The sequence below is a fragment of the Macaca nemestrina genome, chromosome 4, assembly GCF_043159975.1.
Source record: "Macaca nemestrina isolate mMacNem1 chromosome 4, mMacNem.hap1, whole genome shotgun sequence".
Taxonomy (NCBI): domain Eukaryota; kingdom Metazoa; phylum Chordata; class Mammalia; order Primates; family Cercopithecidae; genus Macaca; species Macaca nemestrina.
In genome coordinates, this window is record NC_092128.1 from 46,763,847 (window position 1) to 46,788,609 (window position 24,763).

The 24,763-nt window shown below is 40.0% G+C and overlaps 1 protein-coding gene across 2 annotated transcripts; it reads right to left on the bottom strand.

The window, feature by feature from the left end:
- Positions 1–9,981: 9,981 nt before the first annotated feature.
- On the bottom strand, positions 9,982–24,672 carry LOC105475265 (leucine rich single-pass membrane protein 1). Of its 2 annotated transcripts, none has more exons than XM_071094619.1 (4): positions 20,033–24,672; positions 16,061–16,192; positions 14,007–14,135; positions 9,982–11,256 (listed from the first exon to the last, which is right to left on the bottom strand). In XM_071094619.1, the coding sequence occupies exons 2-4, from the start codon at positions 16,185–16,187 to the stop codon at positions 11,126–11,128; spliced, it is 387 nt and encodes a 128-aa protein (XP_070950720.1). In that variant the 5' UTR covers positions 16,188–16,192; positions 20,033–24,672; the 3' UTR covers positions 9,982–11,125. The 2 variants fall into 2 exon arrangements, with proteins under 2 accessions (XP_070950720.1, XP_011728661.2); XM_011730359.3 differs by having other exon boundaries at positions 19,677–24,672.
- Positions 24,673–24,763: the final 91 nt, after the last annotated feature.

Sequence of the window (24,763 nt, forward strand, 5' to 3'; positions counted from 1 at the left end):
AAAGAAATCCAACAAGTATAAAAGGATATAAAATACAAACTAAGTCTCTAAAAGTGTTCTTTTAATGCCCAGTTTTTTTCTGAAAATTAAAAATCCTTGAACTTATTTTGGGCCTACTTCAAGATACATTAGGAGTAAATTTCTGCATTTGTGCCAAGAAAAAAAATCTATTTGATCAATGTGTGCTGTTATTACAGTCACTTTCTATCTTAATTTTACTCTTCTTAAGTTACTTTTCCTCCCCTCAACATTTTGAGACGTGACCATGGCAAAATCCTACCACCTAGTGGAAAAACTCTCCACTCTTTACTCTAAATCCACTTTAGAATTTAGACTACATTAACTATTAGCCATTAACTACATACGTAGATCACTTTTAAAACTTACTTTTAAGAGAATGAGCTGTTCAAACATCTTTAATCAATGAAAAAAAATGTGTAAATTGCAGTACCAAAAACTTCAGCAATGTTACCATTTCCAGAAAGACAGTATACTTGAACTGCAGATCGTTATTAGGACTTTTTCCATTTTTATGTTCATTTAGTGTTGAGAACATTAAGATCTAGACACAAGTGGGCGACATCAGGCACAGTTTTAATTGTCCTGTTCACATTAAGCATGATAAATTCATATCCCCCCCTGTCTATGGCAGTCATTCAAACTGAGAAAAGATGTCTTTTCCAACAGGTCTGTGAAGCAAGTCCCATTCTTTTAGTAGATTTTGAGGTTGCAATTTTTTTTTTTTTTTACAAGGAATAAACAGCAATTCTGTTTCTTCATAGATACAGATTTTCCAATGCTTTGTTTAGTTTGATTATCCCATCCTAGGCAATAGTCTTGAAGGCACAAAACTTGCTTTAGAAATTATGGACTGAGGCAGTAGAGAAGAGAAGAGAAAGAGAGGGAAGTCAGAAAGTCAAAAATTAAAATACATAAATAAACAGCTATGAGGAAGAATTTAATATCATATGCTATAGATCCATAATGTGTTTTTAATTTCTAATCACTCAGAGGAACTATGGAAAACCACCATATTCACCCATAAAATATCCTTGACTGCCAAAAGCAGAATCCTGGGTTAAATATCTGACCCAATATGGGTGGACTTTCCTTTCTTAGGTCAAAAATTAAGACCAAAGAATAAGTTGATATGGAGTCAAAGAAAATAAAGAAATAGTCAAAAATCAATCAAGATTCAACTAAAGATGAGTGCTAAAATAACTGGAAGTAAAAACTACACCTAGGAAACTGATACAAAATGGACGTAGGAAAAGCTTGAAAAAGGAAATGCCAAGTATACTGGGTCAGAAGGCAACCATGAGAAAAGAGTAGGTCTAATTTAGAGCATAACAGTTGCTGGGGGGTTAGCGAACCATCCACTTATAAGCTGGGTCTCCTAAGATCAATGCAGCCTAAGCTCTACCTTCACATCCATGGCTCCTAGATCACCATACTCCATTTTAAACACTATTTGCTGAGGAAAAAATGAAAATTGGAAAGTATCCAAAGAAAACTAAAATGACCATAGAAGGACAGTTTTTTAACAAAGACAATTTAAATGAGTTAAAGATGGAAAATCTGGTTAAAGGACAACAAATGCAAAGAAGAAAGAATGTAGGAATGAAAGAATGTAGTGCACATTCAAATTTCTAACAGAAAGGATGAGAGCAGGCAGACAAAAGAACTAAACCTGGAGTGGTGGCACAGCCCAGTGGTGCAGTGGCTCACACCTGTAATCTCAGCACTTTAGGACGCTGAGGCAGGAGGATCACTTGAGCCCAGGAGTTCAAGACCAGCCTGGGCAACAAAAGCAAGACCCCATTCCTACAAAAAAAATTTTTTTTAAATTAGCCGGGCATGGTGTCACACACCTGTAGTCTCAGCTACTTGGGAGATTGAGGCAGAAGGATTACTTGAGCCCAGGTGGTCAAGGTTGCAGTGAGCTATGATAGCACCATTTTACTCCAGCCTGGGTGACAGGTCGAGACTCTGTTTCAAAAAAACAAACAACAAGAAAAGAATTAAACCTGGAGAAACCATAATGTGAAGACGTTCAGGGTCTTGGGCAAAACAAACCAAAAAGACCAAGACAGTGTAAATTACAGGGAACACAGCAGAGCTTTATGAAGAAGTAAGGACTTACTGGCTGGGTGTTTCTTTTTCTAAACTTTGTAAGTCAGGAATTGAGCTGAACACTGCAGAAAATGTCAGGAACACACAGACTTTCTTGTCTGCCAGTATTGTTATAATCTGTAAACTAGAGCAGTTTCTTAGGTTGCCAACCTGTGCAGTTGCCGAGGACACTGTGCTTGGTTTAGTACTCTGCTACTGCCATCTTGAAATTATTAAGAATTTATAAACATGGGGCCTGCACTGCATTTTCAGTTTGCACTGGGCTCCACAAATCACATAGCCGATCCTGCACTAAATTCAGACTGTAAAGAATTCCACCACAGGCCAGGCGCAGTGGTTCATGCCTGTAATCCCAGCACTTTGGGAGGCCGAGACGGGCAGATCACTTGAGGTTAGGAGTTCAAGACCAGCCTGGCCAATGTGGTGAAACCCTGTCTCTACTAAAACTACAAAAAATTAGCCAGGCGTGGTGGCAGGTGCCTATAATCCCAGCTACTGGGGAGGCTGAGGCAGAAGAATAGCTTGAACCCAGTAGACAGAGGTTCCAGTGAGCCGAGATCGCACCACTGCACTCCAGCCTAGGCCAAAAAAAAAAAAAAGAAAAAAGAAGAAGAAAAAAAGAATTGCACCACTACCAGCAAAATGTCTTTTTTCTCCTACGTCTGAAAACAAAACAAAACGCACAGACAAAAACCAGACAAATTTGAGTAGAGAGTAAAGCAAGAAAAAGGACAATCTATTCACCCCCTTTTCCTGCAAGACCCCCTTTCTGTTTCACCTGCTGACTGAGCTCCCCCTCATCATCCTTCTCCAGGACAGCAGCTGCAAGGTCAAGGAGAGTGGACCTTGACTGGACGAGCTGCATCATCAGAGTTCACTAAGCAATGGATTCCTCCATAAAGGTCACTACAAGTTAAGAAAAGCTTTCCCTGGTCAACTTTCATCTCTAATCTTTCCAGGTTAAATCACTCTTCATGAAGAATCCACAATCCACCTTTGAGGAGTAAAGAGATGCATTTGCAAATAAGAGAAAGCCTAGGAAAATTAAAGGTTTCTTATCCCCAAGCAATTTTAATAAGGAGGAAACTGTAGGAAATACCTATGTATATAAATACATTCCTAAAAGCTACTGTTTCCTTATTCATTTATTCAAAAAGCCTTCTGTCTGCCAGACACTGCTAGGCACTAAGGTTTCAAGGATGAAAAAGGGAGACATGGTCTCTTCCCTCGTGGTGGTTACAGCCCAGTGGAAGGCTGTCTATAAACCAGGAGTACGCTAAGTGTTTCACAAACACGTGATCTCCTTTCAAACACTATAGAGTCAATGTTATCACCCTCATTTTCAGACAGGAAGGAACTGAGAGAGAGGTTAAGTTTCCTTCCCAGGCCACACAGCTTTTAAGAATCAGAACTAAGATTCTAATCCAGTTCACCTGACTCCAAAGTCCATCTGGTGCCTGAAAATATTGGGGTAGGACTCCTTGAGGAAGCAAAACCAAAAACATTTTAGAGTGTCTGTTTGAGAAGACTGGATACATACAGGAGGGATGTTGAAATGAAGGGATTAGAAAGAATATCCCAAACAGAAGGGACACTATGAACAAAGACATCGTAGAAATAGCATGCTATAAAAAACCTACAAAGCAGGATTTGAGAACTATTAAAGATTTTTGACTAGGGAGGGTATAGATTTACATTTTTAAGAAGATTATTCTAATGGCCTTGTGGAATAGGACTTGAAAGAGACAATCCCAGAGTCTACGAGACCAGTGGGAAGGCTGTTGTGATCATTTGGACAAAACGCCATTATGGGCTTAAGTAGAGCACAGACGGTACGGATAGGGAGGAAGAGATGGATTTGAGAAATATTTTACAAGTTGGAAAGGGACAAATTGACTAGATAGAACATGGTCCTGGGTTAGGAATAGGAAATTGAACTAAGGACAGAGGTCAGTTCTTAAAACAAGCAGTTTACCTCGATCTGAGTCTTGAGGAAAAGCTAAAAGTTAGGGTGAAGTTGTGGGCGGTTCTGTAGAGACATCCAAAGAAACTCTCCGGATGGCTCTGTTATTCTCTCTAAAGGTAGGGTGACCAACTGTCCCGGTCTGCATGGGGCTGAGGGCTTTCCTGGGATAGCAGTTAGCTCATTGTCTGCTCAAGGAGATGTCTGCCCTCCCCTGAACCATTCCAGCTCTTATTTTCTGGGTCATACATTTGGGCGCTTAACCATGTCTTCTTTCTTATTTTGCCATTGTGTGGTAACCTTGCTTCCCCATTAGAGATAAGATCCATGAGGGATGCACGTCTACATGATGAAAGCATCAGGAGCTTAATAAATTCCTAGTGCTTCACGGGAAGATTCTTCCCGGAGGAGGCCTGAAGATAAGGTTACCTTGTGCAGACCTTCCTAAAAGTGGGATCAGAGAGCTCCCTTCTGAGAAAAATTCCTCAAATCCAAAAGAAACATCAGCCCCTTGCTAGAGCCAGCAGAAGGTCTTGTCTGGGCCTCAGACCCTGCTTTTCCCCTTCTTTCTGCAAATAAAAACATTAGCCCCTCTCATAAATCCAGTGCTTACCAAGTGCTAGATATCATTTTGTTCAATTGTCACAGCAAGTCTGTGAGATATTATTCCCATTTTATCGAAGAGCTGACCAAGGCCCAGGAAAGGTAAATAACTTAGCCAAAGTCACACAACTTGTGAGCAGCAGAGCCAGATTCAAAGGCAGGTCCTTCAATTCCAAAGTCCACAGTTTTCACCACTGTCTACGTGGCCCTCTTAGCCTGCTCATGGCCATTTCCTCCAGTTGCAGCTCCCAGTTGTTCTAGGTCAGTTGCCACCATTTGCTCTCCTTCCAATATCCCACACGTACTCTATCCTCTCACTTGCCTTCTTTCTTTCAAATGGACCTCCTTCGCTTCAAGTACCCAACTGCCACCAGGTGTCCCTCCTCTCCTATTAGTGAACACCACTTTGCTCTAATTGCAAATCAGAGGCAATGCAGGCAGCCTGGAAACTCCTCCTAGCTTAATTCATTTAAACAAATTCACGATAGTGAGCAATGTACTAACATGCTGGGGATGCCCAGACCAGAATCAAACAAAGGGTACAACACAAATACACAATTACAAGGCAAAATCTAAGAGGTTCGAATGAAGTTCTAGGCTCAAAAGAAGAGTGAATTGCATCAAGTTGGCGGGAAAACAATTCAGAAAGATTCCTTTGTGACTTCTATCAAGTAATATGGCAAGAACCTGGGTTTTCTAGCATCTCCATGGAAGGTTTTCTTTAAAAGGTCCCAGACTGAATGTCAAAGGCTGCCTTATGTCTTTCATCAGTGTTTTTCTGAGTCTATAAAAAAACTGTTTTTGAGCCTCTACATAAGTTTACAGTAATTCAGAAGCTGACCCTGACTTATGAATATTAAAGAAATTTGCTAGGTTTGGGAAGGGGACACAGAGTAGAGTTCTAATTTAGTCTGATTCTGGCAATATTGAAATCATTTTAGGGAATGAAAAATTAGACATTTTTAGCAGTGGAGAAGCCATAATTGAATTATTAACTGGTTTTCAATTGTTTGGTCTGCTCCATTTGTTCATTAAACAATAAATGCTCTGTGGCAGCAGCACTCCACATTCAGAAAGAATGTTCCTAATGAAACAAGCCTGTTACAACTCATTTCTTTAGGGATTCATGCATGAAAAATGAATCAAGTTTCAAAATTTAAAAGGGAACAGATGAGGCCAAGAAATGAAGAATTAGGATCATGACTCTCTACATTCAGGACTGCATTTTTCACAGATCATTCATTCTTTATCCACTTGGTAAGACATGAAATATCTCATGCCTGCCTCCATCTGAGAAGACTTCAAACACTGCCGCCTTGCAGGTGGGCTCTGTATTTCATGTATGGCTGCTTTCTCTCTTCTTATCCACCTTCACATCCTACTCCCCACATTGCTAGCCAAAAAGCAAATGTCTACAGAAGAATTCCCAGTTATGTTAATGTTAATACTAATCTTGAAGGGAAAAAAAAAAAGGAGAAAACGAAGAAATGAAACAGAAGAAAATGCTTCCGTCAATTTCTTTCTGACCGATTATGTGACTTCTTTTGATTTCCCTGAAGTGGTGAGGGAAATTCAAGGGCAACACAAGTTTTGTCCAAATTGACTCTTTTGCGAAGACAGAAAACTTAGCTAAATTTAAGACAAATTTTATTATTTGCCATTTTAGGAGTTGCACTGTACTACATAACAGCCTATCACTGCTCACTTTAACATTTGGTTTTCTCCTCAGCTCCTGAGGAATAAATCAATCACTTGTCTCAGTTCACGGCACCTGACTGTCATTGGTTCCAACTGATTATTGAATATTTTAATATTGGTTGATTACATTTTTAATCCCACTAAATCTGAAGAGTAGAGTTGTTTCTAAGTCACTTATATGGCTAGATCAAATAAGGGACATCTGACCATCCCCAGAAGGGAATGTCAATCTTCTCCTATCACAGGGTCTAGAAAATGTCTTCTGAAGAAGACTCAAGACTGGAAGTTCCCACTCAAAATGATGGGACTTGGTGGATCCTGATGTAATTGATGTGGGTGGGATCAGGCGGGGGTGAGTCTAATGTGTAGCCACTCCCTTAGGCAGAGACCCGAGCAGCACTACTTTTTTCAACCAGATCTTCCCAGGCTCTCTTGGGGCAGTATGTAGAGCAAGCCCCTTGCCTGGACTCTCCTCCGGTCCCTCACCCTTCAGGGTTCCCAGGGGCTTGCTCATACCTGCTATCAAAATAGCCCTCAACAGCCCCGTGAACTGGAACCTAAGCTCTGTGCAGTTGAGGAGGTCAAGACAAGTGGGACTGGAGGTACAGGAATGGGATGGAAATAAAGAGAAAATAAAAATGAGGGAGGGAGGAAGTGACACAGGCATGTTCTTCTGAACACATTTGGGGGTTCTTGGACAAGAGATTACTAGTGTTGCCTAAACATTGAAAATAATATCTACAGAATGGACCCCCTCTTTAACATACAATTTAAGTTCACTTAATTTTTTAGTGACTTATAAACAACACAGAGACTGAAGGGCTTTGTGTCAACTCCCTTATTCTCAGCAACAGCAACACCCTCCCATGATACAGAAGAAAATGCTGAAAGTCAGGGGAATTCAGGAACATGATCAAGGCCACACTGTTACTCGTGCATAGAACCAGAATCAGAACCCAAGCTTACTCTGAATCCATTATCAGTCCAGCCACCCAAACTGAGCACCAGAATCATCACAGCAGCATTTCATAACAGGAATTTCTAGTCCCACCCCATGCCTGCTAAGTCAGAATAGCCGAGGTCAGGGTCCAAGAATCAGGGTTTTTCCAGCCTCTTAAGTGATACTCGGATGGGCACACTGAGGAACTGCTATTTATGATTCATGATTACAGATTATTACTGGTTGCCTGTACATGGCTTATTTGCATGACCAGATCGGAAACCTCTTTGAAGGGACCATGCCTTCACCGCCTCTGAGACCCCTTGTAGTATCCAGCACAGGACAGCACAGCACAGCCCCACTGCTGGGCACAGTGTACATGCCTAGTACCCATTTATTAAATGGATTTTTGTTCTGTGTTGTTTTTTCATTGCTTTTTAAAACATCATTTTCATCCTCATAAAAAGTAGAATTACATTTCAGTAATGTTTTCCCTATGTGAAAAAACAAAAATTACTGAGAAATCTTCATCTTCACCAAATAAGTGGCTGCATGAATTCCAATAAGAACATTTTTATTTTTCCTTAAAAGAAAATACACTGCCTGACCACAGTTCTAAGGCTCTCTCTTCTTTTCATAGCTTCCTGGGGGCAAACTCATTCACAGAGGGGATAGATTACCAGTCTTTTCTGATGATTGATCTCTTTTGCTTATCCTTCTCTCCTGAATATAAATAGGGTCATTATGTTAAGCTGGAATAAAATTATTTTTATGCCCTGACTCAAGGAGAACTTGTTTCCATTAATTTTTTTTCTAAGCAATAAAAGTTTGTTATAAGATGATGGTTTGCACAATATATTCCAAGATACCTCAGTTAGTCCAAATGACGTGCGCACCAAGATTCTTCCCTTTTCCCCAGGTTATTTTTACCAAGAACAAAACAGTTGTTTTGTGTTATTTTCATATCTCCTTGTTGCTTTGTTCTTGCTTTGGGATTGGTGCTCATTGACAGAGTCCTGGCCAGATGACCCTGGTCTATTCCTGAGTGATAAGTACCCTGTATCCCTTAGGTTGCAGCTCAGTGGCCTTACTAGAAGCCAGGGCCACCTAGTTCCAGGTAGCTTCAAGACTCAACAGCCTCCATGTGTCACAGCAGTGTGTGGTATGCAGAGCTGGGCCAGGCCCACCTATAGGTGGTTACCAAGACAGAAGAATTTGTGGGGCTATAAGAAGATTCTTCCAGGGTCCTCATGGCAGAATACAAAGTACACAGCATTGGACCTAGAGTCAAAAGATAAGTGTGATCCTCCCATAATGCCTAGCAACATCAAGAAGGGCGTGCAGATAAAATCTGTTAGTAGAACAATCATCTCTCTCTCAGCCTTTTGTGAACACAGCCAAAATCCAAAGAATAGTGCAAAACTCTGTTACCTTTTCCTATCAGGACGTGTCTTGGTTCAGCTGTCCCTTCTATTCCTCTTGCTTCTCCTGGGCCTTACCTTTAGTGTCCCACTCCCTCCTCCCAGTGCACCCTGTGGGTCAAGCCCTTAGCCCAGGGCAGACAGACAGGTTCCTGGCTCCAGCGCAGGTAGGTGAATGTGGATCCTTATGTTCTTCAGACTAGATCATTTGGAAAACAACAAACCCTCCTGCTTATACTGATCACCTGTTATACTGTAACTTAACGAGTGATTTTGCTAAAAGACTCTCACACCATCATCCATGGTCAAAAGAGATCAGGGTGGCTATCATCTTAAACCATGCCACAAAAACAATTTTTGGTCCTTAGTCTCACCAATAGAGGTTTAAATGTAGCCGATTATTTCCACTATGCCACACCTACTACTTTTAACAATATCATTATAACAAATAACATTTATTTAGTCCTTTATATTTTTAAGTCCTTTATATGTATAACCTTTTTAAAGCCTCATAATACTATGAAATCGATTATCTAATTATTCTATTTTACTGAAAACAAAAAATTAAGTTAATTTCCCCAAAGTCACAATAAGTGGTGGCACCAGGATTCAAACCAGGATGTTGGATCCCCAAACCCATGTTCTTAACTGCTGTATTTAACTACCATAAGATTATCTGTAGCCAGCCAATACTTTTTAAACACGTTCAGTGGACACTGTTAATTTGTGAATCCAATACCCAGTACCGGGAGTTGTGGTGACTGACGTCTTCCAGACTGTGAGGGTCGGAGGCATCACCACACCTCTGTCTGTGTAATACAGGCAGGACAGTACAGATCAAAAAACATTGGCTCCAAAAAGAGGAATAAAATGACTTATCTGACACTATTTTATGTTGTAAAAACCATAAATTTCTCGTACTAAAGGTTATCACTGAGGATGAAATATATCCACTGTTTAGACAGAAAATGGAGAAAAGTATAATAAGAGCATACAGAAAGGAAAGAAATAAGTGATTTTCTCAAAGAATTGTTGCATCAGATCATCAGTTTCTGAAACAACTTTACAACAAATCGTGATAACAATGATTTTTGCCATACTCTATCAATAGGTCAAAAAAGATTTTCCAGTAATTGCAAATTTCTCATTTTAACAATGTTCTGCATGATAGCTACCAATTTTAAGAAAAAGAGTATCAAAACAAATGGTTTTTGAGTGCAAAACTGGATAAGCAAAATGTGTTGTGTTTATTTCATTAACTATTTAGTATTATAAAGTGAATGTTTAATATCCTAGTAAACCCAAATGTTTTTGATCAACCCAAAATGATAAAATCATAATACATTCTTCATAACTGGTAGAATATTTTTATATTAAATAAAAGATTTTCTAAGACTCATATGCTTTTTAAACTCATTTATTTCACACTGTATCTTATGTCATATGCTGTGTGTCTTACTTTCGTTGCTGGAACTAATGCAGGTTCCAAATATTCTAATTACATAATTTCCTAGTGTAATTTAGCAAAGGCCACAAACCTACCAGATTTCTTCCAAATCAATCAGCAGGGTACCAAAGGGGTTTTTTCATGAGAAACAAAGTAAACGAAGCTTATATAATTACATATAACTGTCCATCTCCTTTCTTTATCCTGCACTCTTATGGAAGCTCCTCTAGAGTAGAGTGATTCGCACAGAGTAGGAGCTTAATAAACATTAGTTGAATTAATTAGGCTTTCCCTTTCAACCTCCAACCCTACATAACCAGGTCCAATGCCATAACTACTGCTCATGTTTTCACCAGCAAACACTAGACAGCAACTAGCTCTGGGGCCCACCCATTGCTGTCCCTGGGGAAATAGAGTTAAATTCTAATCACCTGAGCAGAATCCATCTTATTGAAAAGAGTAATCACCTGGTTCCCTTCAACATATAAAACTCAATGAATTTCTCAGGCTTTCCCAGGCATCTGTAAAGGTGCATGAGATGTCATGAACTTCACTGACACAGTGAATTTGTTCTGGCAGCAAAGCTCCTTCGGTAAGAACCTGTATGTACGTAGTCAAGTTCTCTTGCCTTTTGTTGATTCTCCTCCCTGCTAGCCACCCACCCTTAACCCCATTAAAGATGAAGTGTCCTACCATAAAAGGGGGCTGAGACAAGTTCACCCCTTTTTAGTTGCTATTCCCATACCCACTTGCCTTGGGGTTGATCCCATCTTGCTGCAGAAAGTGGGCCCCAGGGGTGGGTTCCCTGACCAGATCATCTGTTGCCTGAAGAAGTGCAGTTTCTCAGTTCCTAAACCTGTACACTCCCAGGAAAGTAAGAAGCTCAAGGTGTTAGCAGTTGCTCTCAGAAAATAATTTCTTTAGTTTTGTTCAGAGTCCAGTTGGTTGAGTCGCTTTACAATCATATTGTTTATTCTCTTAAGATCATCTATGTCTTTTCCTTCAGCTGTTAGTCTTCTTGACACATCATCCATCTTGTTTCCAGTTTGAACTTCAAAACAGAAAACAGACCGTGTTACATTGGTTTCCACTGTGTTCCACTGAAATTCATCAGAGCCCCGCACTGGTGCTCAGCTGATGCTGAAAGACACTCTTGGCAAATCCCCTGTTCCCATATCCATGCACGCCAGAAGCCCAGGAGAGAAACCGGTAAAGACTGAAGTTTCCTAGCCAGTGAATTGTTTTTACAACCTCTTGGTGCCAGCCTAGGCTACCTTTGGCAACTTCACACCAATTATGGATAAAAAAGACCTTGCTGTGAGCAACCAGAGGAAACTGTCGGCATGTTTGATTATCCTCCCAGACGTGATTGCTGTACTGCTTCATTTTGAGACCCATTCTCAGAAAAAGGTTTTCACTCCTTATTTGAGAAATTACATTCTTTGGGTTCCAGCCTATTTTGACCTAAGTCTGCTTGTTCTGAATTACCGGCCCAAAATGATTGTGTAATCATTCCCCCTCAGACCACCCATTAGAATGGAAAAACAATATTTTCCAAATACACAAGATCTTTGGAAATAAGATACAGAATGGAACACTTTGAGGTTGCTTATCAGAGTTAAATTTTCTAAGATGGCTAGAGGAAAGATTTAAGATAATAAACTTAATGTATCTAACACAGAGCAATTGTCCAATAAAAAGATACTCGTCTTTATTCACCTGATCTTTCTGTTTCTCACTTAATATGACTTTGTCTTCAATAAAAAAACACTCAAGGCAAATATAAAATATGCTATTCATACAAGTGGAACATAGTGATGTTGATAAAGTACATAGTCTTTGATGTCAAGTGGAGTGTCCTTGAGCCCCAATTTGCCACTTATTAGCAACATGACCTTGGGCACATTAATAGATCTCTCTAAACCTCAGTTTCAGCATTCATAAAACCAAAATAATAATGGAATTGGCCGGGTGCGGTGGCTCACACCTGTAATCCCAGCACTTTGAGAGGCCAAGGCGGGAGGATCACCTGAAGTCAGGAGTTCGAGACCAGCCTGGCCAACATGGTGGAACCCCATCTCTACTAAAAATACAAAAATTAGCTGGGCATGGTGGCTCACACCTGTAGTCCCAGCTACTTGGGAGGCCGAGGCAGGAGAATCACTTGAACCTGGGAGGTGGCATTGCAGTGAGCTGAGATGACACCACTGCACTCCAGCCTGGGCAACAGAGTAAGATTTCATCTTAAAATAATAATAATAATAATGGATTCTACACTACAGAGTTGTTACGAGGTTGTGAACAAAGAGGTATCAAGGGCTTAGCACAGTGTCTGGGACAGAGTAATGACTCAATATATAGCATTTGGTATTATTTCCCTCAATCTTGCTTCTTATCTCACAGAAAAAGAGAATTTGGCGGGGTGGGGAGGTGTTTATATGTCTGTAGACATACCTAAAATTTCCTAACAGTTTAACTTGGTTATTACCCCCAGGTGGGTGTGGTAGAATGACATGGCCAGCATTAATTTATGTTGGAGTAACGGTTCAGAATACTAGCCCATGTGCTCTTTCTGGCATTGCTGGTTCAGTAGCCAAGCCTCCCCTAACTGATCATCAGATGCAAGTTTGCAACTATTGTAAAAATAGTTCACATGTTAGCTTCTAAATGCAAAAGGGCATCAGCCAGGTGCAAGAGAAGCAATTAAACATGACCCCTCCCTCCCAGTCCCTTTTTCTCCAGAGGCTAAAGACGTTCAAGCTGCAAGGAGGGAGGAGTCTTCGGGGGAGGAAATGGGATTGGAAGTGGTGAAAGGGTCATCATGAACTCTGCCCACCTGTCTCCTCTCATCGTCTTCACCACCTCTGCCTCCTCTAATCCTGAATGAGATTAAATTAGAGCCCTTCCAAAAGCTATAAAGCACTCAGGGGTGGAAGAAATGATGGTGCAGTACACCCAGGCAAAAAGGTATCAAAGATGACACCTTCCCTTAGGCTCCATCTACTCTTAAGTCATCTGGAAGAGAATTAAAATAATTCCAGATGAGAGGGGAAACTTGTGGGCTCCGTGGGAAGAGGCAATGCTCAGAACGGGGCGACAGCACCACAGGTGGACAGCACCCTTCCCACATCCAAGGCAGAGAGGGTGGCGGTGCTGGAGGCTTGAAGGATCCTTGACTGAGAAGCTGAGGTGGGGAAGTCTGAGTCACCACTCAAGGTCACAACATGCATGGCCCAGGCCAGGAGCAGACAAAGCAGGTTATATTAGGAGCAGGTTGCCTGAACACGATCAAATTGGAAAGAAGCCATATTTATACATCTCCAACACTGTCTCTGGGGCCTCGTACAAGCCCTCAAGTGCTTCTCATTGATGTCTAGGATGATATGCAAGTGAGAAAACCTGGGAGCGAGTTCAGTTCAAAACCTCAATGTGACTATGAGGTATAGATCTGAATTTAGTGGAGAAATCTAGGCACTGGATAAAGTAAAGCTAGAATCAACCAGAATAGGTTGCCTTCCATTGGGCAGCTAGAGTCTCCAAGTGAGAAATTAAAGTGCTATAGAATTATTCAACATACACATTCATGGACTTCTGGCACTGTGGGCTTCTGCAGTGGGTTTGTGCCCAAGGGACCCTGTCCTCAGCCAGCAGGGTTCACTCGAGGCATTCTTTCTTCTTTCAATGTAAGCATTGACCACCGGGAAGTATTGACTGGAGGGTGCAAACTCTGCAGGAGCAAAGTCAGCCAGCTATGAATAAATGCATACAAGCAATAAAAAAGAAACCTGTGGTGGTACTTACCTATTAGAAATATCACGAAAAAAACCAGTGCCAGGCTGACAATTAGCACAATTAGCAGCCCCACAAAAAACAGACTCCGGCTTCCATTTCCTGAGTTTGTGCCAAGGACTGGGATTTTGTCCTCTAGAGCTAATACGAAACAAACAAAAAACAAGGACAAAAACTGCTCAGCATACAACTTGTCAGCAGAACTGAACAGTACCCCACTGTTAGACCATGAGTAATGGATACACCCAGTTTCTCTCTGACAAGCCTAGAAAGTGACTTCTGTTTTAGGAATGTCTTTGGGCAGAGAGAAATCTGTGAATTATTTACCTTCTTCTCTATTGGTATTCAAGGAATAAGCAGGGTTAAGCTATCTCCTTAGACCTGTTTGGAAAGTTCTTTGAAGACTGTCTTAACACTGAAATAGCAGAACATGAATTTTTGTGTGTGGGGGGAGGGAATATAGAAGTTAAAGGCTAAGAGTGATAGAAGTTCTATTACCCTTTCCCAAAGTAACCCAGGAGTAAAACAGAACTGGGTGTGGGACACCTATGCCGGGTGGAAGACTCAATTGAATGCTCTGGGATATCTCCCTGGAAACTTCTTTTATTATAGGAATAATCAGTTAAGCCTACATCCATTTAAACAAAAACGGCCCTGACCTATTTTGGTTTCTTTTTTTTTTTTTTTAAATTTTATTTATTTATTTATTTATTTATTTTTATTATGCTTTAAGTTCTAGGGTACATGTGCACAACGTGCAGGTTTGTTACATATGTATACATGTGCCATGTTAGTGTGCTGCCCCCATTAACTCATCATTTACATTAGGTATATCTCCTAATGCTATCCCCCCGCCTCCCCCACAATAGGACCTGGTGTGTGATGTTCCCCTTCCTGTGTCCAAGTGATCTTATTGTTCTCTTAAAGCTGTCTTCTGGATGGATATGCCTTGGAAGCAAGGTTCTTTTAAATGCTTTGCAGTTGAACTGAGAATGCAGTTACATTTTATCAACAGCTTGGTTCACTCAAACCAAGAATTGTCTGCATTTTATCACCGTTTTTGCAGGGTCTGCTTGCTTAATAACACCCAGATTAAATTGAATAAGCAACACAGAAACCTGGGGTAGTGGAGATCATCGGATTACTTTTTGCATACTCTCCTACGTTGAATTGGTCCCACTCACTGTGCCACGTGATTATGGACAGATGGGTGGCTTATGTCCCATGCCTTGTAAGTACATCCTATGCCATACCCTTCAGTTACTTTTGCTTCCTAATCAAAGTAACAGTGTAGGCTGATACCCAAACTTCTACTTCTGTTGAGACTGACTGCAATAAAAACAGTTGAAAATTTGAACTTATTAAAATGAAGAAAAAAGGAGGAATTTTAGAAAGGATTTAGACAGGAAATGATAGATACAACATTGGAACAATAAGTTTAGAGTGTATATGAAACAAATGGCAAGTGAGCAATTAACACTGGTGTATGAATGTCAGCGTTTAAGCTAGAAAAGATGGCGCTCAGAGTGATCTGACAGAGCTCATTTATAATATTTAGGAGGCAAGATACACATTTAATATTTAGCAGATGTTATTTTGCTTCCCCCACCCCCTTTGTCCAACCCTTAATTGCGCAAGTTGTAATTTGTAAGTAGAAAATGCTCTGGATTGCGCATTCTCTTGGCAAATCTGCTATAAAACAACACTCTTGTGGGAAGCGGTCCCCATCGGTAACCGAGCCATGGTCACTGGGAGAGGGATGAGCGAGCCTCCAGGAGTCCAGCTTTGCAGGCTCCACCCCTTTCCAGAGATCTGAGGCCCCAGGATCTCAGAATATTTGAAGTCAAGAGTTCAAATCTTGTGTTGGAGCCAAGAAAGCCCATAATCCTGTCAAGTGTTCAGAAAACAGAAGCAAAACTTCCCTAACAGCAATTAACATTTCCAGTGCCAACCTCTTCCTAATGCCCACTCCACCCCCACCACTTCCACACATCCAGTCAGCAGTGGCTATTTTTAGGTAGCCTAGAAGCTAGGAAGGGCCGCTCTGCCTTCCCCAGCACACATACGGAACAGATGCTGCGATCCGGCTGGACAGAGGTTTAATTTGTTTAAGTCATTTATGGAATCCACCACATAAAGCTTTCCATCTTCCTGAATGCCACAAGAACCAGCGTCCTGGGAAGAATGAGTCATTGTCCCTGGAAGAAAACGCTGACGTTAAAAACAAGAGGTTGGGCTTGTGAACTCAACTTCACAAGAAGCACAGCCATCAGGAAGCCATACGGGCCTATGAAGAACCACCCACAAATACTATTTTCAGCTAAGGGTCTACAGAACTTGGCTTATCCAGAAAAAAAAATATTTCCTTCTGTGGACCACTTTGTAATCGTTCTTTTTGCTTTGCTTGCCAGGAAGCTCACAGTCAAATGTGTGGCCCAATTTTAAGAATTGTACATCCGTGTACACCCTGCTTCTCTGCAAACGCTCTTTTCTCCTCCTCAGATTTCTCAGCTCTGCCTATACTTTCCCTGGATCTGTTTTTTGTTTTGTAACTGATTTTTAAATTTTTCTCTTTTATTACATTGTTCATATTCTGGTGAGATGCCTCAAATCCCCTTTGTGCAAGAAGACTAGGTACACAAAATTAAGCTAGTCAGCAGTGGCCATAAAACATTCTGAAAGAAGAGAATATTACCATGAACCATTCTAATTGCAGGAGGCTTTAATAGAAAATTGCAATTTTTATAGCCTTCCTCCATATGGCATGTAAGTCCTTCCCTTCACACATTTCCTTTAGCCATAAGATGCTGACTGTGAGTCCCCAGGACAACAATCTTAGCAAACTTAGATGCTATAGAGAGAAATCCTGCTAGACTTCAGGACCTCCAAGATCTCTTCCACCTGGGTTTCCCTTAGACTGAGGTCACTTATGTAATAAATAGCTTGAGGTTTATTAAATATTAAAAGTAATATTCTCTAATGACAGCATAACTGCAAGCAACACTGAAAAGCCTGGTGAGTTTAAAAGGTTTACGTGGAGATGTATCTCTAGCACAACAGAGAACTTGTGGCCATTTAATTATGTGAAAAGAAGGCTCTAGGAAGACAAATTTCAATTACTATAAAAGCTTTTCCTTTCATGGTTATCGAGTCTAATCATGATAGAGGACTTTTCGATCTAGAAATGGTGTTAGATATGCTTTAGCCCCCATCCTTTCCGCAAATGAGGAAATGGAAGCTTGGCGAGGTGAATGCCCAGGATCACACATTTGCCTGGTAGCAGAGCTGGAATCAGGCCTTCTGCTCAGCGTTCACTAAGTCTTGCTTTGTGCTACTTTTCTTTTCTATATCCCTTCCTAATCCTGCCTCAAGACTCAGCTCAAACATCACTTCCCCTAAGAAGACAGAACAAACCTGTCTTTCCTTTTGCCTTTGTTGGATTCTTTACATTCTTCTATCAGAATATCTATAGTATTTTATTGCACTTATTTGCTTACATCTTTGATTTCCCCGGATAGACTGAAAACTCCTTAGAGTAGGGACCAATCCTATTCTTCAAATTCCCAGTGCCAGGTTTAGAAGTTAGTGACTTACGTTAAGATGGAACACCTGAAATGTTTATTTAGGATTTAAATCTCACCATTTTCAAAAGAATTGGAGGCAGTTAATAATAAGTACATGAACAGAAATAAGATTGAGGATAAAAATCCTCATGTAATGTCTATCTGGACTCTATAAAGTCAATGCGATAAATATGGTGCCTGTGCATATTTGACAACACACTGTGTACTTCCTGTTATTGCAAAAATTTCCTTTAAAACTCAACTACAGAATGAAGAGAAATATAGAGTTGGGAGAAACCAAATTCAGAAAAAAATTTAAAAAGTATACACCTAAAGAAGATATGGGGGAAAAAGTATCAGACATTTACTGAGCAACTTAAACTATAGTCTAAAATATTTAAAAAACAAACAAACAAACAAAAAACTCCAGCAGTTTCCCAGTAATACCTAAAACTACTGGTACTTGTGAAAAATATGCTACCAGAACCTTAGCTAAGAAAGTGAGCTCAAAAAGTCGTGGACTAAAATATTTTTTAGAGTTAAAGCTAAAAAAGTATGTTTCACTTATCCTGAAATTTTAATTAATAAGAACAAACAATTCCCTGAGTTGTTTTCAGATAAGATACTACCGTAGCACTTTATTGATATTACTGAATTCCAAATATACTTCATAGAGCATTCCTATGACTTGATATGACAATTTTAAAAAATTAAAAAGCAGCAGCAAATAGAGTAAAAAGGCCTTAGAATCTTATCCTTTTGCAGATAAATCCAAGGCCCCAAAATATTCACTCACGCATAGTCACGGATTTTAAAACAATTCTTTTAGATGTGTTTTATATTTTATCATCTATTTATACTAATATTTGACGAAACAGTAATATTTGACCAGGAAAAAAAGTTTTATGTGCCACATCACAGGACCATTGTTCCACACACAGCTTCTATTTTAGGTGTGGTAACTGAAGCATGGTTCATTTTTGGATCTCTGACTTAATAGCCTTGAGCCTTAGCTTCCCCTTCAGGAATGTATCTGCTGTTGCTTAAGTTTCATACTGAGGCTTAATTAATGTTTACAAAATAGAGACCTAGCTAAAAAATCACAGCCACAAAAACTGACTTTAAGAGTACAGCTAATAAAATCTCCAAATTACTGGCCTTGCTATCTACTCAAAAGGTGACTCCAAAAAAACTAAGACAGCAACCTAGTGAGCCATGATGTGCTCTGAAAGAAAATGTCTTCTTTAGAGTGAAGTCACAATGTAAATATATGCTATTCCAATATTTTTTTTTAATGAACTGCAACATGCAAGTGGAAAAATAAAGAACTAGCACAGAAAACTGAGCTGGGTGCTGTTCCAGGGCTCCAAGGGCCTGCAGATGACTTGCAAATGACTCATGAGTCTGCTAGTAAATGGATACAAGGTCACATGGCCCTAAAACAAGGCCCCACAGCTGTTTGACACCCAGTAGTTGCTATCTTTGGCATCTCCAAATGAGGGCATCTAGGAACAACCAGCAAGCCTGGAGAAGCCAGTGTTGCTATTCTTCATCACACTAACTTGACCCTCCTTTTCAACTCCAGTGTGCAAATTTCTTATTCACCAAGATTGGCTAAAGCAGAATCCCTTTAACAGAACCCTTTCTTATACCTTGACTGGAAACATGTAAGTAATTTCATTTTCCTCTGGTTTAGATCACTGCTAATAGTTGATTTTTTTTGTCATTTAAGTATTATTTTGCTATTTACAAATAAATATTCCGACAAATAAAGATAATTGTCTATGAAAAATTGCCTTGTGCTTTATTTTTTTAACCACAGGTGCTTGGTATCAAACCATAGAAATAACTCACACCAGTATTGCTTGACACAAAATCAGAATAGTTATAATAGGGCATAATTCAAAGCTAATAAGCAGTTTTATTGAATAAGTCATGGTAATTTGTTCTTTAATTTCATTTCCGAGTCAATGCCTCTTCATGTTCAGGAAGTAATTTTTAAAATCAAGTCTAAATCATTTCTATCAAAATTGAAAAACACAGCACATGCAACAAAAACTTCCCAGACTCAATAATACTAATTCAGTCTCAGTAGAGTAATAGCATGCAAGTTACTTACAAAAATGTGAGCTTTGACTGCTAGGTTACCAGAAAAACAAAACAAACAAACAAAAACTAATTGTTCAGAAGCAACTACAACAAAATGTTTCTACAAATTCTGTAGTTCTCTCTTTGCCTTTCTTCAGCATACAGGTGCTCCTATGAGGCCCATAAGCCCCGGTATGAAACTGTTGGTCTATATTTAGTCTTAATTTAGCCAAGCAGTGTAAGATTCCAAATCCTGACTTTTTTCATAATGTCTAAGGTTTTTAGTAAACATATTACTAAAACTATGCTTTAAAAAGAAAACAACAAAAAAACACCATGTCCTGATTTAGTTGGTAACTGATGAGGTTTTTATTGGATTGAAGTTACCGTCCTTATTTGGCTGAAGCAACTGTGTAAGCTGACACCACCTTTACAGCACTCCTGCCATGGTATGTTTCCATATATAAATATCCTGTAGCAGGCAGAAGCTGCCACTATGATGACTGACTTGCAAACACTCCAGACAAACCAGAGAACTGCAATAAACAGGGACAGAATATGATTATGACATCATAACAAGGATGACGGCAGGTCAGAGGCCTAGTGCTTCCAGTAGCTACAAAAAGCGATTGTGAGTGGGAGATTTCATGGCTACAGACCCACCGCAGGTGAAGGAAGCACTCCATCTCATCAGCCGCCTTTCCTTTACAAAGGCTTTATTCTGTGAGTGTTTGCACATCCTCCCTTCTCAGGAATATCAGCCTTCCATTTATGTGGTTCCCTCACATACATGCTGAGGAGCTTCTGCCCTCTGCTGTACATAAAAGATGCTACAGTGATGAGGAGACCAACTATCCCAGCAGGATACTAACAGTGAGGTTGTACACAGCTGTGCAATCCTTTATCATCCTCACTTCCATTGCCATGGCTTGATGGACATTATTCATCTTTGAAACATTTTTCATGTCAGTGAGAAAATGTGTTCCACAAAATTTTCTTTGAGTTGGAGTCTTGCTCTGTCACCCAGGCCGGAGTGCAGGGGCATGATCCCAGCTTACTGCAACCTCTGCCTCTGGATGCTCCTGCCTCAGCCTCCTGAGTAGCTGGGATTACAGGCATGTGCCACCGTGCTAATTTTTTTTATTTTTAGTAGAGATGGGGTTTCACCGTGTTGGTCAGGCTAGTCTTGAACTCCTGACTTCAAGTGATCCACCCACCTTAGCCTCCCAAAGTGCTGGGATTACAAGCATGAGCCACCACGCCCAGTCCAAAATTTTCTTTACACCTATATCCCATACGGACTTCACTCTGCTTTGGGGGAAGAAGAATGCCATTTTTTTTCCCCTTCACACTACCTAGTCTAAGAGGGAATGTCATTTTCTCAAGCCTCATCTGTACCCAAAGACCAATTCTTGGATGAAGACAATATAACTAGTAACTTTTCTCAGAAACATATTATATGTTAAAAAGCTATGTCATATTTCTCTGAATAATGAAAATGTTCATGTTAGCTCTTATCATGCTGATTTTAAGAAATCTCCCAACTACATGATCTGCCTTAAGCCATCTATCCTTCGAAGATACAACAGAAGTAACCACCTCATTTTGGGGCATTTACTACTTTTCCTCTCTCCTGTAATCTTCTAACTTTGTGGAATATTAACCTCCCCTGAAGGGGGAAGAACATGGAGACTAAGGAATTTAACTGTTGAGGGATACACTGATTGTAAGTGGCAGAGATGAGATGTAAACCCAAACCTCGCATTCAAGTTTGAATTCAACTATACACCAGTGAGGGGGATAAGACTGTCTCTAGACCAGTTAGACTTCTGGAGAGCCACTTAAGAACAAAGCAAGACAACCTACTTCATTTTAACTATAATGTACCTGCAAGGCCACCTTTAAGAAGAGTTTTGGGGCCAAGCACGGTGACTCACGCCTGTAATCCCAGAACTTTGGGAGGCTGAGACAGGCAGATTACCTGAGGTCGGGAGTTAGAGACCAGCCTGACCAACATGGAGAAACCCTGTCTCTACTAAAAATACAAAATTAGCTGGGTTTGGTGGCACTTGCCTGTAATCCCAGGTACTCAGGAGGCTGAGGCAGGAGATTATACCATTGGACTCCAGCCTGGGCAACAAGAACGAAACTTCATCTCAAAAAAAAAGTTTTGGTTCACAAAAAGAAATATTCTCACATGAAGTGTCTAATCTAGGGGCATTCTCAAGCATTTGCTTTTTCTTTCATATATTACATCTCATCTAAATTCACTTCCAGGAAATTTAGTACCCATCAAAGAGGAGTCACAGACAATGAATACTTCAAAATGCTTGAGCCTCAAAATAACGAAAGTAGACAAAATTAATCAAGAATCAAGCAATGAACAACTAGTCTTATCACACAGCATTTTTCTACTTTCAAAAAAACACAAGCATTCTTACACACTGAACACCCAGCCATCCTTGTCTAGCAGTTACAAGTTTCATAAAGTCACCTGCATATAAACTCAACATGCAAATGAACACTCTATACCTTCTTCCTCCCAAAAGCCCAGTAAAAAAGCAGGAGTACAAATTACAAACCAGAAAAATTAAAATAGGAAGAAACAATACAGAAGAGCTCAACAAATGTATTGAACATGGTAAGAAGAGTGGTATCTGCCTTAGCAGGGCTATCACGGATGAGTGGCAGTGGGACTGACTCTGCAGAATTCAGGGAGGCCTAGGATTTAGAGGCAAGAGTGAAGCGTGGAGCTACACAGAGACAAGTAATTTAATGCTAGCCAAAAATAAAATGCAGTACAAATTGGAAAATTGTCTTAGAGAAATATCCCAGACAGAAAAAAAAAAAAAAAAAATACAGCCCAAGATTCAATTTGGGAGCTCCACTATGTCATAGTGTTCCAGAACAAAGAAAATGAGGAAGGGGAGAGATCAAGAACTTAATATTTTCCAGGTTGCCAAACCCATCAAAGAACAGTATCATGCAATTTTAGAACACGAGAAACAAAGAGATTCTGAGAAAACAAAGAAACAAAAATAAAAACTGCATCAGATGTCTCAAGATTTTGCAAATTAGAATAGAGCAATGCCTTCAAAATTCTGAATTTGATTACACTTGTCAAAATTTTCAAAAATTCCAAATTTGCTTTTCCACCTAGAATTTCTTATACCATGCAAACCATATTTCAGAAATATGAAGTCACTAATAACTGACTGATCTCTCACGCACTCATTCCCAAGTAACTACTGAAAGAAGTGTTCCATGTTAACAAAGAAGTAAATTAAGACACGGGATCCAGAAAATGAGGGATCCAATTCAAGAGAAAGAAAAACAAATCCTCACGATAGTGCTGTCTCCGGAAAACTGCTGTACAACTGGATGAGAGAAATTAGTCTAGATTGAAACAAGTACAGAATCAAGAAAAGTTGTAACAAATTTATTTGGGACTGTTTGCGAAGAATCAATGATATGCATAAAAAGCCAAAAAATAAGACAATTAACTCCAAGACAAAATGTTGTATGAGAATGAAAATGTAAGCACATTAAACTAGTTCATGAGTGAACATACAAGTATGATCACAGTTATGCAAACAAGTACATGATCTAATCAAAATATTAGAAGGATGTGAAAGGATAAAAGAAATTTTCACCTGTCTTAATAGTAAGTTGACAAATGCCTAAAAAATAAATGGCTGTATAATCATATTATTTAGAAAACTAAAACCAAAAACTGAAGGCTGAAAAAACCGAGTCAGAAAAAACTGAAGGCTGAGTATCTCCCAGGATGGGACTGAGGAATGGGAAAGGATGGAGCAAGGGGCTTTCCGTGTTAGCTTTGAAGTACCATTAAACTATGTTCAGGCTGGGTACAGTGGCTCATGCCTGTAATCCCAACACTTTGGGAGACCAAGACAGGTGGATCACTTGAGGTCAGGAGTTTGAGACCAGCCTGGCCAAGATGGTGAAACCCCATCACGACTAAAAATATAAATTAGCCAGGTGTGGGGGAATACACCTGTAATCCCAGCAACTCAGGAGGCAGAGGTTACAGTGAGCAAAGATTGTGCTACCGCACTCCAGCCTAGGCAACAGAGCGAGGCTCTGTCTCAAAAACCTATGTTCATGTAACAGTTCAATAAAAATTCATTTTTATTTATAATTACATATACATACATATATGCAATTGAATATTTAGAAGAAACTATACCATTTGCAATCTCTTTTCCATGGTTCTAACCTACTTGGAATATAACCAAGTGACAACATACAAACAAGTTCTAGATTCTAAACCTGTTTTCCACTGTACTGTAACTGGGGGATGGAACTCAGCAACAGTGACTCCATACAACAGCAAATGATTTTCACCTAGAGGGAGCACCAGACTTCCAAGAGTTGTTGGATGTTGGAGAGGAACACTAGTTTGGAAAAAAGACCTTAAATGATTTTGATACTTCTCCCTACAGTGTATATGCTTCCCTATTCCTCACTGTGACCTACACCAAGAATATCAAAGAAACAAGTCTATGGATTTGAAATGGCACGTTGCTTGCACTATGTATTTTAATCTAAAGTTTATTAAATGTGAATGTGCTGTCAAAACGCTTTTCACAAAATGAAAGAAATATACCTCATGGGCAAACAAGCAGCAATATTCTTTTTACTGTTGTGCTTTTGAGACAAGGCCTCACTCTTGTCACCTGGGCTGGAGCGCAGTGGCATAATCGCGGCTCACTGCAGCTTTGACCTCCTGGGCTCAAGTTACCCTCTTGCCTCAGCACCCAAGTAGATAAAGAGTACAGGCACACACCACCACATTCATTTTTTTTGAATTTCTGGTAGAGACAGGGTCTCGCTGTTGCCCAGGCTGGTCTCAAACTGGGCTCATGCCATCCTCCCACCTCAGCCTCTGAGTGCTGATGACAGGCATGAGCCACTGCACGTTGCCAAGCAGCAATATTCTCGAAAGTCAGAAACCTTAATCCCAATTATGTATTGTTACATTCTTTTCATCTACTTTAATGTTTGCAAATATATACATAAAGTTTTGTCTCCCTGCCCACCTGGCCTAGTCATTTTGGACTCTGTACCTCAAAGCCATAAATAATGTTTCTTCTA

Bases quoted from the DNA above. Each gene is read 5' to 3' on its own strand.
- LOC105475265 (XM_071094619.1), bottom strand. From the start codon at position 16,187: ATGACTCATTCTTCCCAGGACGCTGGTTCTTGTGGCATTCAGGAAGAT. The intron at 14,136-16,060 runs GTATGTGTGCTG...GTTTCGTATTAG, and splicing joins CGGATCGCAGCATCTGTTCC to CTCTAGAGGACAAAATCCCA. The intron at 11,257-14,006 runs GTAAGTACCACC...TCTGTTTTGAAG, and splicing joins TTTCGTGATATTTCTAATAG to TTCAAACTGGAAACAAGATG.